This window comes from Vulpes vulpes, chromosome 15 (genome assembly GCF_048418805.1).
Source record: "Vulpes vulpes isolate BD-2025 chromosome 15, VulVul3, whole genome shotgun sequence".
NCBI lineage: Eukaryota > Metazoa > Chordata > Mammalia > Carnivora > Canidae > Vulpes > Vulpes vulpes.
In genome coordinates this window covers 57,746,938-57,770,326 of record NC_132794.1, presented here as the reverse complement: position 1 = coordinate 57,770,326, position 23,389 = coordinate 57,746,938, and the positions used below count along the sequence as shown (strand labels likewise).

Below are 23,389 nucleotides of genomic sequence, written 5' to 3'. Positions count from 1 at the left end.
AAATTATTGACAGGTTGCATTTTAATTGGCAGTGTTTTTCCTTCTTTAGTGTTATGTAAAATAATGGTATATCTCATCACCAGTGGATGAAATCAGTGAGCTTTAAAACATTCTCTCGGGTTAGAGTCCAAATAGGTACTTTTATTGATAAAGATAATATGTTGAATCTATTTCCTCCCAGAATTATTTCTGTGGCTCAAAGTGACTAGTAACATGGATGGCAGGGATTTTACTCTTTTGTACTTTACATGCAGTGTGTACATGAGCTGTGAAGGTCACTGTCTGCTAATTCTGAGATCCTCATGTTGTTGTTTTTAAACTGACTCCAGAAGTAATCTTTGTAAAACTAAATGGCTTGAATCTCCTGTCTCCTGTATAGAGACGTATATTTTACCATGCATATGAAGCACTAGACGCCACAGCCCTGACTTGTCCGGTCACAATGTGGTCACTCTTTAGATATTATAGTGTTGATGGACGGTGGTGATTTTCAGCGCTGATAATCCTGGTGTGTGATGCTGCAGCATGAGGTGGACGGGGTGGCACTAGGCTGGCTCTCTGCCACATAAGCAAGAATACTGGCAGGTATTGGTGTTCTCCGTGATAACCTTGTCCTGTGGAACTGGCTTCCCAGAACTAACACAGGAAATTACCCAGAGTGACCGGGGAAGAACTACTGATACCTTGGGAAATCAGCAACATTAAACTTTCTAATGCTTCTGATCTGCATTGTGTCTGGCAACAGATTCAACTCAATCTATCCCTAGATAACTGCCCCCTCTCTATAGGTAAAAGAATTTAAAAACCTGCTTAGTAGCATATATTTTCACAAATACCATCATAACTCAATGTTCCCTTACCTTCCCTTGCATTTCTCATTTAATTCTCAATTTTTGCAATGAAATTGGAGACCTTTTTCTTTTAATTCTTAGCATAATCCTTCTCTAGCACTTGCCATTAACAATAGTGACCATTTTTAACATCAAAGGGCCATTAACCAGTGCTTGTACTTTAATGGTTACAGCTTCATGGTTAAGACTTAAAGCACTTGACTAAAAACAAACAAGCAAAAAACAGAATAATATTTAGGAAATCATATTAAATGAAAGCGTTTATCTGTTCATAATTTCTTTGAGAATGAAGGGTAGCAGAAGAAAGTTAGGTCTTTGCCTTATGAGGCCTTTGTGAAAAATGATACATTTCACATCAACTAGTGTGAAGAAATACTTATCTACCAGCTATCTTGATGTGGTTTGAACTGATTGCAATGATACATTTAAAGCAAATGTTCTTTTTCTTTAATGACTGGATTCATACAGCTCAATGTGAGGGGAAATCTTTGATACTCTTGCTGCCTCTTTGTGGAATACTGTTTTTCTTTCTGTGACTTAAAGTCTAAGTATCTTAAACATTATGATGATGCTGATTGGTTAACCAAGAAGTTAAACCACTTACTTTGGGGACATTTAACCTTACTTTTGACAAAGGAAACTTTCTTACAAAAAAAAATGTTTTTACAGCAAGTAAGGTTCTTTGATGTTGATAGTAGCCAGGCATTAGTGGCTGTTGAAGTGACATTACCATATAATTTTGCCATCTATCCACCTAATTTTAGGAGAAAAGGTATTTAAAGAAGAAATAATTAAGTGGCAAATATGTCAAGTTTATGTTGCTGTAGAGTTCATTTCAAATTATTGGAATGTGGAACCCTTGTATCTTTTCTACCTGGAAAATATTTTCTTCTCCTTTTTGTTTCTCATGAAGTGGGCCAGATGGAGAACATATCCCCAGGACAGATCATTGATGAACCTATCCGTCCAGTTAACATTCCCAGGAAAGAAAAGGATTTCCAAGGAATGCTGGAATACAAGAAGGAAGATGAGCAAAAGCTTGTCAAGAACCTGATTCTGGGCAAGTATTTTCTGCATGGAATAGAAGGTCTTTCTGGTGCATATAGTCAGTGATGGGAAAGACTAGTCACTAATTTTTAAGATACTCAACACTGGTTTCTTTAGTCATCATTGCAAACTGCATTATCCTTCTGCGGTAGCATCCTGACCACGTCATGCCTTATCAAACTGCAGGGAGACTTATGTAGGATCTACCTATAAGGATCCTTTGAAGCCAGACCTTCTTCACTCTGGCTACAAATTAGAATATCTGGGGAAGCTTTTGAGAAGTATTGGTGTATGGTCCCAACCATAGACTCATTACATTAGAATCTCTACGGGGAAGAGCCTGGCCATGTCAAATATACTTTTTTCAATCTTTCAGAGAATTCTGAAGTGCAGCCACAGCTGAACACCACTGCTCTGGGCCATTTAACTTACTAAGTTTCATTTTTTCCCTTGCTTTCTTTCACAACTAAATGTGTGAAGAATAACACTTGGTAATAGGGATCTCTGGGTGGCGCAGCGGTTTGGCGCCTGCCTTTGGCCCAGGGCGCGATCCTGGAGACCGGGGATCGAGTCCCACGTCCGGCTCCCGGTGCATGGAGCCTGCTTCTCCCTCTGCCTGTGTCTCTGCCTCTCTCTCTCTCTCTCTGTGACTATCATAAATAAATAAAAATTAAAAAAAAAACCACTTTGGTAATAGGGAAGAAACAAAAGAATTAAGGAAAAGATTCCAGCTATGGAAGGGGAGAGGACTGGACAAATGAAATGGACATGAAAGAAGCATTTCAGAGCAGCATAGGGGCAAGATGGGGTGTAAGCCCACTAGTTCTGCAAGAAGACTCTTTAAGGGATGGTGGGAAATGAGTTGGGAGTGCACACAGCCTGAAAGTTATGAACTGAAAAAGGGAAAAACTTCTGTGTTCAGCCTTTGTGTAGCATTCCTCCCAGCAGGTGTGGGCTGACAGCAATGCGATTGACAGTTATACCTGATTTAATATTCCTGGGGTTTGTGGCATTAAACCAAATACTATATATAGGAGCAGAGGCACTTAGGTTTCAACATGACCTTCATTTAGCAAAAATGTTAACAAGCCTGTGATTTTTAAGCATAGAGTTAACAAAGATTCATCAGTTCAGTAAACATTTAGTGAGCTCCTACCAAATGCTAAGCATTTTCTAGGTACTGGGTAATGAATAAAGTAATTCATGATCCCTATTCTTATAGATATTACATTGGGGCATGGGGGGAATAGAGAAAAAATAATACAATATAATGGGGTAAAAGGATAAAGAGTAAAGGCAAGTGAACTAGTTTATATAAAGTTGTCAAGAAAGTTCACTTTGATAAGTTGATCCTTGGACAGCGATCAAAGGAAGCAAGGAAGCAAATCATCCTGGTATCTGAGAAAGAACATTTTAGACAGAAAATAGTAAGTACGTAAGCCCTGTGCAATTAGGATGAGAGGGAGAAGTGTTACTAGAGCACTGTGAACTGGGGAAGGGGAGCAGGGCCAGATCACACAGACATAGTGAAGATTTTTGATTTTATAAATGACTGAGAAGAGAAGCCTGGAAGGTTTTCAGAACAAGAGTGGTGTTTGTGTACAGAATTAATCCAGTCATTGTGTGAAAAATGTGCTACTGGAGAGCAGAGGATGAATCAGGGACACTAGTCTGGAAGCCATCACTATAGTCCAGGAGAAGATGATAGTGGCCTGTTCTAGGGTAGCTAGTAGAGTAAGTTTCCGAATGTGTTTTATAGGTAAAGCTAACAGGATTTATTGTTGAATTAGACATGTGGTGTGAGAAAACAAAGGAGTCAAAGATATTGACAGAGTTTATAACCTGAGAAACCAGAAGTCTGGAACAGCCATTTACTGAGATGGGGACAACTCCTAGAAAAGCAGGTTCCATAGGGAATCAGTGGTTCTGTTTGAAACAGACTCAATTTGACATGCTTAAGCAAAGGTGTCAAGAAGGCAGTTGATACATGAGCCTGGAGTTCATGGGAGAAGTCCAGGCAAGAGATATAAATTCAGGAGTTGTAAGATTCACATGTCCCCACCCTTAACAATTTCTCCACTTGTTGAGCTTTTGAAATATGTTTTTTTAATATGACCTGTTAACCCTGAATGATTGAATTCTTTCATGAGAACTGTGCTTTTATATCTCATAAAAGCATTCCTCATGAGTATTTTCAATGCTACATAAGCTTATTTTTCTCCATTCCCTTTCAGAACTGAAGCCACGTGGTGTGGCAGTCAATTTGATTCCAGGGTTACCAGCGTATATCCTATTTATGTGTGTTCGACATGCTGACTACCTGAATGATGATCAGAAAGTAAGGTCGTTGCTAACATCAACAATTAACAGCATCAAAAAAGTATTAAAGGTCAGTTCGTGTTCCACAAAATTCTCAGTGAACCTTAATGATGACAGAATCTGCACCAAGGTATTTTCCTTTCTTAGATTGGAAGTAAATTGCCAGATGTGAACACTTTCCAGTCTTAACTGATAACTTACACTGTCGACAACATTCCTTGCAACATGTCTATATGCCTTCTTGTACAGTGGGGCTCAGGTTTAACAGTAATTAAAATTAATTTGATATAATTGCATTAAACTGCAGAGTAAATTTCTTCATAAACAAAATAGAAATTGTTTTGAGATCTTACAAATAAATTAAAGATATTTAGTGTGGTCCATATATATAGGGAATATGATGCTCTAGTTAAAAAGTTAAAAAGGTATTAATAAGTTCAACATGACATGGCTTGTTCATAAACGAGATGGCTGATAAAACATTAAATTTTTTCTTCCAACTTTTCTTCCTGTTATTCTCCAACTCACCCCATAATTTTCCTTGTTACCTGAAATGCCTGGTTCCATGTGAGAAGCAACAGATACTAAGCAGAGAGGAAAGGCTTGGAAAAGGCAGCAGAATTATGTAATAGAATTGAAAGACCTACATAACTCAGTAATCACTGTGTCACCTCCTCCTCTTGCCTCTCTAGAAAAACAATGAACATTATACTTAACTTTAACTCACACGTTTCTGTGAGGAGCTAAGAGAATGTGTTCCGAGTACTTTGCTTTCTGATTATCTAACTGAAGTTGGATGAAAACTTTTTGGATGGAGATAAGTGGATAGTTAACATGCCCAGTGGACGTTCTCAAATCTAGAATGTCTTTCATTAACTATTTTTTTAAAAAAAACTGTGGTAAAATACACAAAACATAAAATTTACCACCTAGCCACTTTTCAGTGCATGTTTCTGTGACGTTAAGTACATTCACATTGTCATGCAACCATTATCATTGCCCACCCCCAGAACTTTTTCATGTTCTCCACCTGAAGTTCTCTTCTCATTAAACATGCCCTCTGTGCAGCCCCTGGTGGCGAACCTTTGACAAATGCTGATTCTCCGTCCCTGCTATGCAGATATTCTATGTAGTTAGTTTCCCATTAGTTACCAAAGCATGGAGTTTTTGAAGATTTCACACTTAAAAATTGTTGGAGGGGGCACCCGGGTGGCTCAGTGGTTTAGCGCCACCTTCAGCCCAGGGCGTGATCCTGAAGACCCAGGATGGAGTCCTGCGTCAGACTCCCTGAATGAAGCCTGCCTCTCCCTCTGCCTGTGTCTCTGCACCCCCACCCCTGTCTCTCATGAATAAATAAAATCTTTAAAAAAATTGTTGGAGGTCTTCTGATGTAACCCATTTCATTTTTGGTATATTGATGCTGTATTGCATTTAGCCTGCAAGTGTTACTAATTTGTAAGTCAATTCCTACGAAGATAGCAAAATCAAATCATGTTTTCTCCCTCTCATCCTAATTGCAGGAAGACATTCCTCTAATTTAACTGACCATTATATAGTATACTAATGACATACCATGTATTCTTGGTAAAAAAATTAAAAAGGAGTGGGTACTAGCATACAATGCATTCTTGATGCCCTTCAAAATTGATGTGAATTTGCCTCTCATCCCAGTTCTGAATTGACGTATATTTGCCTTCGATTTAGCAGCCAGTTGTTTGGCATGTACCCTAGTCCTGACGAAGAGCCATTCAGCTCCCCCCTCTCTTCTCTTCTGCCCAGGATTTCTTCCACCCCACTTCGGATTCTCTGTTCAGGAGTTTTATCACTGATAAAACTAACATAATCTGGGATTCAGCACTTCCTGGTATATAGTTCCCTCTTGTGCTTTAGTCTCCTCTGACCCTCTCAGTAACCCTGAGGGAAGTGAGGTGGGGTAAGCTGTGGTTGGATGAATTGTTTTCTGCCGAAAGGGACTTAGGCTAAGCTAATACCAGCAGAATGATCGGGCATCTTTTTCTAATGGCAAGAAAATAGATACTAAGCAAAGTAACAACCAACCAACAAATATGGGGTTGAAATTTTCTAGCAATGATGTAAGACTACAATTGCAGTCTGATTTATTTTTGTAATTATAATGTAACAGAGAAGTGGGCCTTCTGATAACTGTTCAGTTCCTTTCAGGTTGTTATCTCCCTAAGGAAAGTGAATGTAGCTTTTTTCTCTCCTTCAGAAAAGAGGTGATGATTTCGAAACGGTCTCCTTCTGGCTCTCTAACACATGCCGGTTTTTGCACTGTTTGAAGCAGTACAGTGGAGAAGAGGTGAGAAAACCTTGATTACAAAACCAGCATGATATATTTTCTCTGACCCCTTTAAGGAAAAATTTTAAAGCACAAAACATTTGACCATTTGTTAATTTAGAAACCTGAATTCAGAAGTGGCTTGGAAGCTCATAGTTTTGTTTGATGTCCATTGTTTGTGAAACAGTGAACTAGAGAGCAACATAGTTTCTTCCCTCTGAGAGTTTGTATTATGAGAAAGCATAGCAGAAATACAATGAGCATTGGTTAATGAATTGTTATGAGCAATGAAACCTCATCAGTATGTGGAAATGGGCTTTTTGGGGACTGGTATGAAAAATATTGAACTATTTAAAGAATTTTGGCTTTTGATAATACATAAAAGGTGATCAAGCTGAGGCATATCTCTTTAGATTGGTCCAAAAACCCGTTTTGCTTTTATTTGCAGTGATAGGTTCATCAGGTACTTGATAGACTTCAAAACTGTTATTTCAAAACTATGTAATATATTAATATTCTTTATTAAGGCCTACTCAGTGAATATCAGACAGCACTTACTGTACACTATGATTTTTAATTCTTACAACATCTCTGTGAGGTAGAAATTATAACCCAGTTTTACAGATGAAGAAACTGAAGTTCGGTGAAGTTCATCAATTTGCCTGGGTCCTCTTAGTCAGAAGGAGCAGAGCTGGGATCTGGGGCTGCCTGCCTCTGACAGCCTGTGCCCCTACCCACTGCTGCCCATGCCTTCCATTTTTTGCCTGGAAGGCAGGCAGAGAAGCTGACCAGCAGCATTTTCTAGGCACCCAGAGGCTAGGGGCAGAGGACTGTCCTGGCAAATGATGGAAAATATAAATATGAGTAAGATATAGCCCGTGAGAATATGGGACAGACAGACTAGAATTGCTGTAAGGGGCCATTAGTTATCCTGTCAGTCTCCACTTCTAGACCATGTTAGGTCGTTTGTAGGGAGGCAGATGCTTGACTGTGGGTAGAATCCATCAAGCAGACAATGTCTGACAAAAGTACCTGCCTGTACAGTTGCTTTTCCATTTTAACTAATACCACCAAAAAATTCCATTCTAATATTGGATGGAAAATCATGTATCATTACCATGAAATGTAATAAAATTTTTTTTATTTTTTGATCAACCTCTTGGTCTATTTTCAGATTATGTGTGCCCTCCAGAGGCAGTATTTATAAATAGGACTGTATTTAATGGAATTGAAGTTAAGAGATTAATACTTTAGATAACTTGATGTTTGGCAGTAAACCTGCTGCATCATGAATGAAAACACTCATTAATTTTTTTTCAAATTATGTTCCCCCGTCTTGTTTCACTGATGGCTATTGGAAAGGCTTAAATGCTAGCTTGCCAAGTTTAGATGTTACTCAAAAACTAATAGGGAGTGGAAGTGGGATACGAAGGAAACAAACACACAGAGCATTTGAGAATGACTATCTGGCATTCAAGCGTGGAACAGATGGAAACTCTTCAGAGGAAAGACAGCAAAGGAATCTAATAAACAAAGGAGTTAGAAGAGACATTTTATTTCACATGGGTCTCATTAACTTTGCTTTCTGGTTCTACCAGGGCTTTATGAAACACAACACATCTCGCCAGAATGAACACTGTCTCACCAATTTTGACCTGGCTGAGTACCGGCAGGTGCTAAGTGACTTGGCTATTCAGATCTACCAGCAGCTTGTGCGGGTGTTAGAGAACATCCTTCAGCCAATGATCGGTAAGTAAGGCAAGGGCTTGGCCGACATCAAGGTCTGCCTGCCTCACGTGCCCACCAGCAGCACTTGTTTTGAGGCATATCTTCATATGAAGAACATAAAGTTATAAGACTCAGTCCTGAAATTAGCTGAGGAATCCCAGGACCCCAGCCATGACTAATTGGGATACATCAAAATCACTGCTTCCACATGATTGAAAGGGCAGTATCTAGTGACTCTCCCCAGTGTGATGCCTTTCCCTTGAGATTGGGTTATGCTTTATACCCAGCAATATACCTCATTCTTTGTCCAATTTTCAAAAACACTTTATTTTTTAAAAAGATTTTATTTATTTGTCAGGGAGAGAGAGAGAGAGAGAGAGAGAGAGAGCGAGAGCGTGCCCACTCACGTGCACAAGCAGGGGGAGCAGCAGGTAGAGGGAGCCTGAGGCAGGCTCCATCCCAGGACTCTGGAATCATGACCTGAACCGAAAGCAGATGCTTAACTGACTGAGCCACCCAGGCACCCCTCAAAAACACTAAACTTTGGTCTAAGGACACCTGGGTGGCTCAGGGGTTGAACATCTGCCTTTGGCTCAGAGTGTGATCCTGGAGTCCTGGGATCGAGTCCCACATTGGGCTCCCTGCAAGGAGCCTGTCTCTCCCTCTGCCTATGTCTCTGCCTTTCTCTGTCTCTCATGAATAAATAAATAAAATCTTTAATAAATAAACAAACAAACTTTGGTCTAGAAAACTCTTACACAGGGCTTCCTGGGGGGGATCCATCTAAAACTAAGGAAGTTGGGGAGAGTTTACATTTCTCCTGCTAGGCTACAATAAAAGGGTTGGGGGTACCATGGCAACAAGAATAGGTCTCAGACACTCCCTGATGAGTTCTACATCTCAAGGCCCCTATGGAATTGTTAAAAGTAATTTGGTTTTAAAGTAGTGGTTTCTCATTGGATATAAGTGACTGGGGTGTGCACGTGTGTGTATATTTCTATATATGTGTATTCAGCTAGGTGTGTGAGTCCACATACCTCTCTTTAAATGTGTCTACTCACCCTAGGTGTGTATTTTTGTACTGTACTGCCTATATTCCTTGGGAATGTGTAGCGTGTATAAAGTAGGAATTAAGAGGCATATATAAATTGCAGGTTGCTAATTTTGAATGAATTGAATTAAATTTGCTTGAAGTTACCAAACTCTGTTATCTTCAAGCAAATGATCAGCAGCTACTTAAGGCTTCTCCCAAGCTACCCTTTCTTTTTCCACATGTGTGTCTTCCACATTTCTACAACTTCTTCGTTGCCGTTAGTACTCCCATCTTCCATTGCAGGCCCACAATAAACCAACCATAGTCATAAAAGGCTGAGGAAGCCATGGGAGATTCTTAGCAGTGATTTCTTCAGGGTACAACCTCAGTGGTCAATTTTTCAGTTGTCCCCTAATGGTTGTGTATTCAAAGCAACGTAGGTCAGCTAAAATGTAAGAAGCAACACAGATGCAAAGAAGGTCAACTTCAGCTAATATTTCTTTTATTTTTGCCTATTTTTATTGACTAAACAGTAAGCTTAGCTCTGAGATGTCCCACTGTAAACTACTACCCCCACCTCCCAGTCATTTGATAACAACTGCCAATGTTTTGTGTCAGCCTGAGGTTCTGTGGAAGCTGCAATTAGCACTGTGAGAAATAAAATGAATAAGAGATATAAACCGAATCAGAACTGGCCCCTGCTCTCAAGGGGCTGCCAATCCAGGGAGTAATCATCCCATAACCATCCTGGAGGAGGAGGCATAAGCCAAAGTCAAACACTGTGAGGACACAATAGAGGGAGCAGTGCCCCAGATTTGAAAAAACCAAGTTCTGGGATGCTGAGGCTAACCCAAAGCTTCCCTGCTACCATGGAAAGCTAGGGCAAGGAAGGGCCCAATTTTCCAGTCCCACACAACCATCCCCTCCCAAGGCTTCTCCATTGACCACTGCCCAGTCTCCTGCCGGTCTTGCTACTTGGTTTGCCTGTGGGGCTCAGATATCCCTGGAAAATAACTTATCCTCTCCCTAACTGCTGCATTTTCTCAAAAACCCTCCCAAGATATCCCAGGCTTGTGCTGTTATAAGGCTGCTGCTTCATATTTTAGCAAATGCACCATTAAGATTTCTTAATTTCATAAATATTTTCATTTAAGAATTATTCCTTCATTAAAATTCAAAACCTGGAAGCCCTTTTTTGGAAAGTTGTTTTCCCCTCTCTTGAGACTCAGATCATTTTCCTAAATTGCATGTCTGAGAGTACATGCATGCATTGTATGAGCAGGCATGTGTATGCGTGAAACAGGCATCTTCTAACACGTGAACTGCCCCTGCAGTGTCTGGCATGCTGGAGCACGAAACCATCCAGGGTGTATCTGGGGTGAAGCCCACAGGGTTGAGAAAGCGAACCTCCAGCATTGCAGATGAGGGCACCTACACACTGGACTCCATCCTCCGGCAGCTCAACTCGTTCCACTCAGTCATGTGTCAGCATGGCATGGACCCTGAACTGATCAAGCAGGTGGTCAAGCAGATGTTCTACATCGTCGGGGCCATCACCCTGAACAACCTCCTCCTGCGGAAGGACATGTGCTCCTGGAGTAAAGGCATGCAGATCAGGTGAGCGGCCGCCCACAGCTCCCAACACCATCCACTCACTGCCCAAGTGCTGGCTGGGCTTCAGGGGCCTTCTGGCTTGTTCGAGGGCAACGCACCTGAGGTCTGCTGCCAAGCAGCCAAGCAGCCAAGCAGCCAGGGCTGCCCACACTTGGAGCTGCTTCCTCTTGCCTGGCTGGACTTCTCCCCTCTCATTCGGTATCACTCCTGACTGCCTTTCAACACATTCTACCCACCACTGTTTGGGAACTCTGCTCCCCCATGACACTAGCTTGTTTGAGGGGACACAGAGCAGATGAAAAGTACTTCGAGTTGAGATAGCTGTTTTCTCACCTCTTGCATGTGTTTTAATTATACCTAACAAGATATCTTTATGATGAAGACTCCTAATGTTTGATTTCTTTTAGAAATTTATTTTGACAAGACACCTTTTGTACCATGGCTACAAGAGCATGTCTAATAGAATCTTTATTAACTTCAAACATGCCCCTCTGACATTTAAGAAAATGTGCACTCAATGGTCTGCCCAGCTGCTCCTTGGCATAACCCATTATCATAATAAAATTGATTTTTTTTTTTTTTTTTTGCAAATCATTTGTTTTAAAACAGAATACTCACCAAGAGAGGGAAAAAGGATCTCTCCTACATAAGTCTTTAGTTAATCTCAGGAAACCTTGGCATTCTTTTCAAATTTTCCATTCTGGTACACAGCCTTTACAGTTAATGTTAAGAAGATAGTACTTTCCTCTCTGGTAGTAGAATTTATTTCTCTAAGGTTTGTTTACACCTGTGAAGCCCTACTGTAATATCATCTTTCCTCCTATCTGCCTGACTGCAAAGTTCTGATCGTGTATCCATTTAGTGCGTTAGCATGAGAACCACTGTCACTTGTTTGACTGCCTCTTGCAACCTCAGCATCTGTGTAGTCTCCACATCTCTCTCCATATTTGGGGCCTTTTCTCTCCCAGCGCTCCCCACCCCCCACTTACCTTGTCTCCTTCCATCCCTGAGCTTCCTTAGGCCACAGCTCCATCACCCACACTCTTCCCTAAAGAGGGCTGAAGTGCAAGGCCTATGTGGGGGGGATCTTGTTTCTCGTGACTACCTTGAATTTTGACATAAGAAGGAAAAAGTACTCTAAGGTTACTGATTCTCTCCTCTGATGTTATAAGACAAGCTAGAAAGCATTTTCTGGTCAGCTGCATAATAAGGACACAGCCGTGTTATGTTCTATTTTGTCTCTCAGCAAGTTTTATTTTGTAATTTTTGCTGTAATGGCTGTATTTCTGCCTTCCATTGAAGTTAATTATATCCTCTAGTCATTTACTCTTATATAATTATGATTATAAACCTCATGGCTATAATAAAACCTTAAGCACAGCTGGTAAGATTTAAGAAAATTGAACAAAAATACTGCTTGTCATTTTAACTGAAATTCCTGACAAAGCCGTACATAAAAAATTAAGACATTTATGACAACATTCAGTAAATTTGCATTCTCTCCCTCTTTCTCTTTTTGGCATAGGTACAATGTCAGTCAACTGGAAGAATGGCTGCGTGACAAGAATCTGATGAATAGCGGGGCTAAAGAAACCCTGGAACCTCTCATTCAGGCTGCTCAGCTTTTGCAAGTGAAAAAGAAGACAGATGATGACGCAGAAGCCATTTGTTCCATGTGCAGTGCTCTAACCACTGCCCAGGTGAAGCACCTCTCCCTGCTGAGAGTTAGTGTAGTATTTGTCAAGGGGTGACACTTAGGGAAGTGAGGTCCCTCAGTCATGACTCTTGTCTCTGAACTGACTTCATGTGATTGGAGAAGACATATATCTATACAAATCTTAAAGGAGATTTTACCAGAAAGTAAAAATTTGGGTGAGAGTCACAATCATCCACAGTCCACATTCAGCAAATACTTACTGTGTCCAGTGTTCTGCATCACACCCCCAAGCACTGAGGTGCAACCAAGAACAAAACAATGTCCCTGCTTCCAGGGGGTGTATATTCTCTGTGTTCTATGGAGCCTGTATTCCAGAAAATAATTTTCCATACTATTTGATAATTGAATGATATTAGACTTCTCTAGTTTTAAGACAGATGATTCTTGTTCCTTCATTTCAATAAATGACTGATTGAGTGCCTATCTCAAGGCACCATACCTATTACTGGGGGAAATATGTCAAACAATAAGAAACAGCCCTTGCCTAAAAGGAATTTTCCAGTGTAGTAGGCAAGAGAGGTGTACCCAACTGATTCTACTATAAGAGGTTCCAGCATTCTATAGTAAGATGTCTAAAGGAAATGCTGAGAAGATATTACTCTGTTCAAGGAAGGTCCTATTAAGCTGGGTACTGCATTTAAGGAAGTGAAAAGAGGGGAAGGGCAATTTGAGGATGCTGGCAACAGCATGAGGCAAGGCATTGGTATAAACCATGCCCATTTTTCTTTTGCCAGTTATTTCTTTGCCGACTCCTGGGCTTTCTTAATGGTCTTTACATGTCTCATACTATAGACAGCTTATACAGATTACATGTAGAATATGCATAGAAAGCAGCAAGATGGAAACGAGGGACACTATTAACAAACAGTTGCTGCTTGGGTAGACTGAGAGGATTGAGTGAGACACTCTTCATGTTGTGTTCTTTTGTATGGTTTGGTTATTTTTCCAAATTTATATTACTTCTTAAAATGTTCAAATATTCCATTAATACATTCCTATTTTAAAAATTCACATGATAAAGGTAAATATGCCTTTTTAGACCAGCTCTCTCTCTCCTTATCCCAGCCCAGCCCTGAGTAGAATTATAAACTGTATGCACGGGTCCTTTTAGTTTTCCAGACTGTAAGCACCTAGTGTGTGTGTTTGATAGTATGCTGAAGACTTTAATCATTTCATTTCTCACAGATTGTCAAAGTGTTGAATTTGTATACTCCAGTTAATGAGTTTGAAGAAAGAGTCTCTGTATCATTTATTCGTACTATACAGGTAAGATCTCCTAGATCTCCTAGGCTTTCTTTTTTTTTTTTTTTTTAAGATATTATTTATTTATTCACGAGAGACACAGAGAAAGAGGCAGAGACGTAGGCAGAGGGAGAAGCAGAAACCCCGCAGGGAGCCCAATGTGGGACTCGATCCGGGAACTCCAGGATCACTCCCTTTGCCTAAGGCAGACGCTCAACCACTGAGCCACCCAGGTGTCCCGGCTTTCTTTTTCTTTGATTCACCAACACAGTTTTTTGAATGAAAATTTTATAGTGTTTGAAAGAAAATGTGTTTTTAAATTGTATTATCTCTAATTTTAACAATGCATTAACTTTTTGATAACAGCTTATTAGAAAAATGAAGTGATTTTAAAACAAATGTAAATATTCTTTATTAGTTGAGGACTTGGTAGATTTTTGGTGCGGGGAAATAATCTTTATAGATTCAAAGAACTGATGCTCTGTTTTTATTTTTTTTTTTATCTCAGATGCGTTTACGAGACAGGAAAGACTCTCCTCAACTGCTCATGGATGCTAAACACATCTTTCCTGTCACCTTTCCTTTTAACCCATCCTCCCTTGCACTAGAAACCATCCAGATCCCAGCCAGCCTGGGCCTGGGATTCATATCACGGGTCTGAAAGTGATGTGATATCAAGGCAAACACTGACAATAAGAACCCATTATTTCCAGTGAGCTACTGAAGAGACATTTTTAAAGAAAAAAGTACTGATTATCTTTCAAACAAGAGTTTATTAACTGGAAATTTCCCTAAGTACTTTCATCACCATGGAAAGAACAATAGGCTTCTTTGTGCTGTGTTACCTTAATAGCAACACTCACCCTGGGTCAGTTAGGTTTCCCAAGGTATGTACATGCAGGCAAATGATGGAAGGAAGGGGGGAAAATGTCACCAGCTGCCGGCATTTACTATAAATCCTTAGCACTGCATCTAACTGTATGGTAAGAATGTAAATGCCAGCTACGAGCTGTTGTTAGGAAGGCACCAACAAAGAGCCTTCTCTGCGCGGACCAGAAGAATTGAAAGAAAAATTGCCATTGAGTACATATCATATCAGTTCAGGAATAAATTATGTTGATACTGTCAAACTGGATCAAAGAAATAAACTGGCAATATGTAAAGTAATTGGTCAAGTAACTTCTTATATGTGTCACTATGATATAGAGGTATTAAGAGAATGTTGGTTTGCCATATAGCATAGAAGTCCATTTGTACTGTAGTTTACTGAGCATTTTAAATTGCTGCTACATACTGTGTTCTTTAATATATAAGCGATACTCTTATTAGGCACTACAACAATAAGCTTCTCTTTTATCAACTCTGTTTACAATTCAATCAGATCAGTTTTAACTGGATTATGTGCAAATATATACAGATTCTCCTGCATAAGTAGCAGACACTGGGAAGTCACGTAGTAATATGACAAAATGTTTGACATTTAGGGATAGGATTAGACAAAGTGGCTATTGTTGATGTCATTATTTATTCAGAATGTATTACATTGATGTGCTCATTAATTTTCCCTGGGTGGATATCACATCAGGGTACAGTGTTCTGTAAATTGACTTATTTTTAGTTCCCGGATTGGATTCCTGCACTGCATATTCTCAGCCCTGACAGGTTTTCTTTCTTCTTCTTAATTTATTAAGAATTAATCTCAGTTACTATCTAGAGAAGATTGTCAGCATAGTCATGATTCAGGTCTTAAAACCTTGATTATCCTATAAATTATGCAAAAGAAGGTATATAACAAATACTATGGTTCCATTTTTTTTTTTTAAGACTTTGCAACTTCTATAAATGTTCTCGGTACCACTAGATACTTTAAGGAGCATCATATTACGAATACTTTAAGACTTATATAAGAAATATAAGAAGATTGCTAAATTTTGCAGAGGACTTGTTTCATTAAGACCCAGATCCTATAAGTTTCATTCTGAAATCCTAATTAAACATATTCTCAATTTTTCCTGGAATTCCTAGAAAGACAGTAAGTCTTGCAAGTTGTGTGAGAGCAAAATCTTAGCTTTCATTAGAAACTCTGGTTCTGAATTACACTCATAGATTTATGTAAACTTAACTGCTTAGATCGTCTATGAAAAATGACATCTTATTAAAACGTGCAATATTAATGGAAGTCAAACAGTTTCAAATCATGATAAAGATTGTTTTTAAAGGACAAACACTGTCTGTTAACTTATTTAGACCTCACATTCCGCACTTATACAATAAGAGGGTTGGATCCTTACACATCTAAAATTCTCTCCTCTTGCCACTTGAACCATAGAGAAACTAGATGCAGTTACTCAGTGAGTTCACCCTTGAATGGAAAGAGCAGTGTTTGCTGCCTCTTAATTCTGGGAGATTAATAAAATGTAAAATCACAAGTTGATGTAGCCATAACCTTTCTTAAATGTACATGATTTACATACATACTTTTAGACAGTAAATTCATTTGAGTAATTTTTATTGCGTCATGTACTACTGTATTCAGTTTGGATACATTTATTTATTTGCAAAATCCACCAAAAATACTACAGATTCAATCAGGCTCTCTTAGTTTTCCCCAGTTGTCAATGTGGTTTTCAATGAACAATGAACTCTTAAAACCATTTGGTTAGTACTGAATGTGCCAGAGTACTGACTTGTTGCATAAGGGAGATGCTAAAAAGATGCCACCCTGCTGTAGACTTTCCACCTTAGACCCGGAAATCCTCCCCCCAGGCCCTCCCATAGTTTAGTCCCTGTGCAACATGTCCTGTGCACACAATCCTGCCAGGTCTTCAAGAGCACACTGTAGCTCCTACTGCCGTGGCAGCCCTTTATATTACCCCTGACAGCTTGTATCCTGAAATGTCTCTTTCTTGTCACCTGTCTTTCTGCTGGAGAGTGCTGGGGCCTCCTCCTTTCCACACCTGGGCCAGAATCTCTCCCGGTCAGTGATGGTCACACAAAGATTCTACTATTCCAGGCTCCAGTTTCCTCTGAGGGCTAGCCAGGACCCCAGATGGGGATCTGAACTAATTTCTCCTAGCAGCCTAAAGATCTTTAGTCATAACAAGAATACCTTACAACCAGGGAAACCCAAGTCCTGGTAAAAGACTCTGTGCTACTTTCTTGAGGATACAACAGTAATCTGCAGATTAGTGTTTCTTTTAGCACCTGAGGACAGCTCACCCTCTCTCCAACTACACTTTCTCACCCAGCTTCAAACCTACCTTCCCCAGCTGCCTACTCACCCACTCTGGCTGTGGAAGGCAGTGGATGGAGTCAGTCCTCAGTTGCCACCCTGGCCTACCTTAAGGCCAATGTTTGTTGTTCTCACTCAGCAGTACATTCTTGTCACTAATTTGTTTTTTCATAATTCCCCTGGGACACATAGTAGCGTTTCAAAGAAAATTCTTGAAAGAACCCGGTTCTGTCTTAATAGCTCCTTCTCAACAGTCTCCCCACACACCTTACAGATGTACTTAGCTCATGTCTTGGAACGCAAGGCTGAAAAACTAGGAGCAATTTTCCTTGTAGCTTTTCTTAGGTTAAGGCTTTGGTCTCCCTGACCTGAGAGTAACTATAAAGCGGAAGGTAAGATCCACAAAGAGATTCCTTTGGAAGTTTTGGAAAATCTCCACGTACCTGAGACTTCTTTTGTCAAGTGCAAAAGTACAAAAAGATATATTCCAAAGCCTACCAAAGGAAATTTGGGGATTCTGGTCAGTTTGTATGGTTTACTTTATTTCCTTTGTTTCAGTGGATTATTGAGAATTGGCTCTTTCTGAGTGAGTCATTATGGGTTATATAGATCAGATCTTTTAACTTGTGGGGGGCTATGAAAATATTGGAATTTCAATGTAGTGATTGTTTTAAGAAATTACTCCCCTGGTAACCGTAGGTAAAGGGGCACCTGTCCTATCCTGAGAAATCCTCACACAATATTCATATGCCTGCCTGCCTTTCTTATTTTTCTCTTTTTCCTTCTTCTCTCTCCCCCTCCCTCCCTCCCTTCCTCCCTCCTTCTCTGTCTCTGTCACACATACACACAGAGTCACCAGAATGTAGAGTTCCCCAGGAGGCATAAACAAGGATCCTCTGGATAACTTCAACTGTTGAGGACAAAACAGAAAGCAAAAATTAGTGTGTGACCTTTCAATTCTCCTGCTGAAAGTAGTATAGAACAGGACCTTGCACCTGGCGATGCTTTTCTTAGGCTCACTTCCTCTGTTACCTCATTGTATCCTCACAACAGCACTGGAAGGTAGGAAGGGTAGCTACTACAGTCACTTGCTGATGATAACTTAAGAGGTCTGCGACTTGCTGAGGTCACACAACGCTCCGTGATGCCACTTCCCTGCATGCGGCAGTGGCAATGTGGCAGGTGGAGGGCAGGAGACTGAAAAGTCTCCGGGTGACATTCTGTTTCTCCTGGTACCTGTGGGGTGCCCTGGGTCAGCAAGAGGTGTTTTTTTTTTCTTCTTCTTATCAGAACTGACAACTGGCATATGGGAACCGAGCAAGTGCCAAGTTCCAGGTTCTTTGTGCTAACGAGATGAAGTGCCCAGAGCCTGGTGGCTCTCTTCTTGTCAGTTACCTGCTATAACTGGTTTGATTTTTATAATGAGTCAGAGCTCCCTCGGAGGGTACAGTGCTCTGTGCTTAGGTCTTTAATTAGTAGCAGGCTGTCTCAACCTGACTGGAAGCAGTGAAAGCCTCCCACAAGTTAAGAGGTAGGTCACTCTCAACACACACCCAGAGCCACCACTAGAGCCACCAGGTGAGCTGTGCATCCTGCAGCCGAACCCCCCCCCCCCCCCCCCCCCAGCCAGGTACTTTCTGAGGCCTGTCCCTGGGCAAGCCATATACAAGTCAGTGTGTTTGAACATTACAGTGTGTGCATGCTGCCAGTGTTTACTTCGGAGCTAGGAGGTGTGCTATGTGCATGCATGTTAGAGAGGCTCTGTGTATTGCTGTGGCCTCTGTTCATGGGTAAGTGCATTGTGATTCCTTCTCAGGCTGTGCTGTGAGGACCGCCTTAACCCCTGCTCCCTTCCCTCTGAGAGCTGCCTTAAGTTCTCTGGAACTTTTCCTCTGTAAGGGACTGACTTACCTGGGGAGGATAATCTTGCTGTGTTTCTCAAGGTTTTGTGAGGGTTTTGGTTGGATGTGGCCTCCAACCACTATTCCCTTATTCCCTTCCTGCATGACTCTCTCCCTTCTGTGACTTTGCCTTCCTTTCTTTTCTGTTATTTCCAAACAGGTAATAGAACTCAGGCAGCACCAGTCTCAGAGCCAGTGAATGCGGGCTGAGAGAGTGTTCCTGAATTTGGGGGGCTTTGTGTCACAAGTAAGCAAATGAACATATAGAAGAAAGAGATAAGTTAGCTTCTTAGTAATGCTTAAATGGCTTGTTTTCTCTGATCTTTTTCTTAATACAGGTAAAGGGTACAACTGTAAAACCTTCCATAGACATGCTTTAGAATGTTTTTTAGGAACCTTGTACTATATATAAAAGTTTGAATGAAAACTGGGAAGAGTTCTGAAGTTCTAATCCATTGTATTACCCTAAATTAAATCAACCTGGAGTTATATTCAGCAGATTTCTCAATAGATCAGGAACTGAAAGGTACTCTGTAAAATAGCTGTCAAATGCATTTTATATGTTTTTTAATTTTATAATTTGGTCTAGCGAAAATGTTCGTTAGCTTAACTGAATGAATGTCTTTAGCTTCCTAAAATGACTGAAAATGACTAATGTTTCCTTAGTATTGTGATACAGCTTGAAATATTTGAAAGAAAAATGTTTTTCAAGTGGAAACTGGTATGTATAATTAAATGCTTGGTAGGTCAGTACATTTTCATGCATTTTTCAGCTAACAGTTTCAAATATCTTATTGTTACCATATGTTAGAAAAGTTTAGCCTACATTTCAGGCTCTCTAAATCACTTGAGTCATTTAATATTTTCCAACAAATGGTGAATTTTTCTCTTAAATGTGGGATATGTGTGTTGTAATTTATGATTCCTAGTTATGTATTTTTGTGGACTCCTGGAGTAATGTTCACTTTTTTGTGTCCTTGGAAAATTTAAATTGCTCTAACAATGTTACACAGAAATGAGCTCGTCATGACATTTAACATACTGTATTTTAATTGTTAACTTTAATTATTAAGTTACTGTGAAACAGATATGCCATTTAACTACAGTGAAACTGAAAATTGCAGGCTTTCAAATAATTTTCCTTGTTGGATCTGGAAAAGGAATTCTATTTTGTTCTACACAGAAAAACATGATACAGTTAATCTTTGAAAAGTTCTTAGGTAACATATTCATCCATTAGAAAAGAAGCAGAAATACTGAGAAGTAAAAGATATTATCAATCAACTCTGGTTTTAAACTGAAACCATCCCAGCATATCTCACACGGAATTTTAAAAAATAAGTTAATAATTCAGCTCCTGTCAACAAGAGCCTTTGAAACATGCATTTTCACTAGTTGTTATCTAGTGCTAGGATGAAAACCAAAACAATATCAGATCGACATTTACGCTCTAAATTTGTAGCTGTCTAATGTTGTCCTTAGTAAATGTGTGTCATTAATGCTGTATTCTCCTAGCTATTATAGAAAATTGTTCAAATAAAGATATGGAAATAAAGGATTTTTGTTAGTGTCTTATAAATAAACTCACAGCACAAAGAACACAGGACACACACCAACGTAGAACACATTCTGGGCTGTAAAAACACTCTTTTAATATTTAAGAGACATACAGTGTCTGCTTTCAGATGACAATAGAATTAAACTAGGTATTAATGTTAGAAAAACAGCTGGAAAATCCCCAAATTTGGAGCTTAAACAACAGTCTTTTTAAAAAGATTTTTAAAAAATTTTTCTGAGACGGAGAGCATGCATGTGGACCAGCATGAGGGAGGGGTAGGGACTGGGAGAGGGGAAAAGCAGACTACTTGCTGAGCAGGGAGCTGGACACTGGGCTGGATCCCAGGACCCCAAGACCATGACCTGAGCCAAAGACACACAACCAACTGGGCCACCTAGGCACCCCTTAACACACTTCTAACAGGGATTTAAAAAGAAATCTTAAACTACATGAAAATGAAATTATAAGTTACCAAAATTTGTCAGGTGCAGTGAAAGCCATGTTTAGACGGAAATTTATAGCATTGAATGCATGCATTAGAAAAGAAGAAAGGCCTATAATCAATCATTTAAGCTTCTGAGGAAACTTAGGAAGGGAATATTAAATGCAAAGTAAGCAGAAGAAATAAAAATCAACAAATCAAAGACACCGAGGATAGAAAATCAAGAGAAAATCGATGAAACCAAAAGGCGGTTCTTTAAAAAATCAATAAGCCTCTAGCCAGTTTAATGGAAAAAGAGAAATAACCTACAGTAGATTAGTGGTTGTTTAGGGCTGGGAGGAGTTGGGTTTTGGGAATTGAGAGGATGGAGCCATAACCAAGAGACATGAAATTTCTTTTTGAGATGATGAAACTTTTAAAATTAACTGTGGTAATAGTTTAATCTGTGAATCTACTAAAAACTACTGAGTGGTACACTTAAAATGGGTGAAGCATATGCTATAATAATTATATCTCAATAAAATTTTTAAGTAGATTTTTGACTTCTGGTATGACAGACTGAGAAGCTCAGCAAATTCTCTCCTCAATAAAGGAAGGACAACGCTGGACAAAAGTGTGAAAATTCTAGGGCTCTAGAAATTGATGAACATCATACAACAAACTAGTAGTGTTTATTCATGAAAAGCCACTAACCTCTTAATAAGAACAGCATTTGTCTGACAAACTTGCTCAGGGCTGCTGCCATCATCCTCACTTCACCCAGCTCAGATAGTCTGGTAATTCTACCAGAGTCCTGCAGGCTAGGAAAACCAGTGGCTTTGCCTTTGAAGGGGCTCACTTGAGCTGGAGTGGAGTGCAGTAAAACCCCTTATGCAGCAGTGATGCTAGTAGTCTCAGAACTGTGAGAGAATACCTTTCTATTGTTTTAAGCCACCCAGTCTGTGGTTGTAGGAAAGTAACACAGTATTAATCTCAAGTATCTGTGATGAATTAAGATGCATATTTTCAGCCCTAGAGGAACCACTAGGAAATTAACTCAAGAAATAGAGTTCTGGGGTGCCTGGGTGGCTCCGTAGTTGAGTGTCTGCCTTTGGCTTTGTCTTGATCCCGGGGTCCTGAGATTGAATCCCACATCAGACTCCTGCTCAGCGGAGAGCCTGCTTCTCCCTCTGCCTATGTCTCTCTCTCTCTTTCCATGTCTCTCATGAATAAATAAATAAAATCTAAAAAAAAAAAATAGAGTTCTTTTAAAAGGTAGGGATTAAAACGGTGCGCGTGCGCGCACACACACACACAAAAGCAAACACAAAAACAACAATAAAAATCCCACTATCCTGAAACAGGAACAAAAGATAGCCATATAGAAAACAAAGACAATCATAACTCCAACCATACCAACAATTACATTAAATGTGAATGGATTATACACTTCTGTCACAAGGCAGAGATTGTGAGGTATATTACAACATAGAGAAGGACTAAAATTTTAAAAACTGGCAATATCAAGTGTTGATGAGGATATTAAGCAACTGAAACTTATACACTGTAGAAGTAAATTGAGGCAATTTTAAATTTTTTTAAAGGTGTTATTTTTAAGTAATCTCTACAACCCAACGTGGGGCTTAAATTTACAACTCCAAGATCAAGAGTCACATGCTCTACCGACTGAGCCAGCCAAGGCAATTTTTTTAAATTAGCAATATCTAGGGGCACCTGGCTGGTGCAGGGGCTCCATCCCAGGACCCTGGAATCATGACCTGAGCCAAAGACAGTCACTTAACCAAATGAGCCACCCAGGTGCCCCTTTCCTACTCTACGTCTTGTCCTTTTTTTTATGTTATTATTTTGGACAAGAGGTACATAACATTGAATTTACCATAATCCTCTTTTTGTGGCACCTATCACTGTTAGTCTGTGCAAGGCCCTTTAAAATTTTTTTGGTTCCTTCACTTTCTTTACTGTCAGTCTCATTTCCCTCAACCTCACAGATATTCACTCTTGCATACTTAATGATGATTTTGTATTTTATCATCCATTCTTTTTCTTATGTACACTTTTGTCCATGAACAATATATAATATTGCAGTTTTTGCTAGTTTTAAAATATATATAAAGGCTTTTGCTATACATATATTCAATATTGCTTTTTATATGTCTCTGAGTCAATAGAAGTAGATCACATCCATTCCTGCTGGCAGCTGTAGAGTATTATACCATATGCATATACTATTTATTCATCTCCCATTAATGGATATTGATGAATATCTCCTTTGATATATAGAACTGTGTTGATGAAGTTATGTGTTATGTTGAAGATCTATTTAACTGTCTTGTTCATGACTGTGATAATTTATCTGCCTAAACTTATTTTCAATAAATATTCTCAAATTGCTCTCTAGAATGGCAT

At 39.6% G+C, this 23,389-nt stretch overlaps 1 protein-coding gene across 4 annotated transcripts in view; it reads left to right on the top strand.

The window, feature by feature from the left end:
* Nucleotides 1-20,538, top strand: part of MYO5A (myosin VA) — a 199,002-nt gene extending 178,464 nt beyond the window's left edge. For all 4 annotated transcript variants that reach the window (XM_072738571.1, XM_072738570.1, XM_072738569.1 and 1 more), the window contains 8 exons: nucleotides 1,765-1,911; nucleotides 4,133-4,287; nucleotides 6,448-6,537; nucleotides 8,115-8,265; nucleotides 10,612-10,894; nucleotides 12,417-12,591; nucleotides 13,794-13,874; nucleotides 14,359-20,538. In XM_072738571.1, coding sequence (XP_072594672.1) covers nucleotides 1,765-1,911; nucleotides 4,133-4,287; nucleotides 6,448-6,537; nucleotides 8,115-8,265; nucleotides 10,612-10,894; nucleotides 12,417-12,591; nucleotides 13,794-13,874; nucleotides 14,359-14,511 — 1,235 coding nt within the window. In that variant the 3' untranslated portion in view covers nucleotides 14,512-20,538. The remainder of the gene's footprint in view (nucleotides 1-1,764; nucleotides 1,912-4,132; nucleotides 4,288-6,447; nucleotides 6,538-8,114; nucleotides 8,266-10,611; nucleotides 10,895-12,416; nucleotides 12,592-13,793; nucleotides 13,875-14,358) is intronic.
* Nucleotides 20,539-23,389: the final 2,851 nt, after the last annotated feature.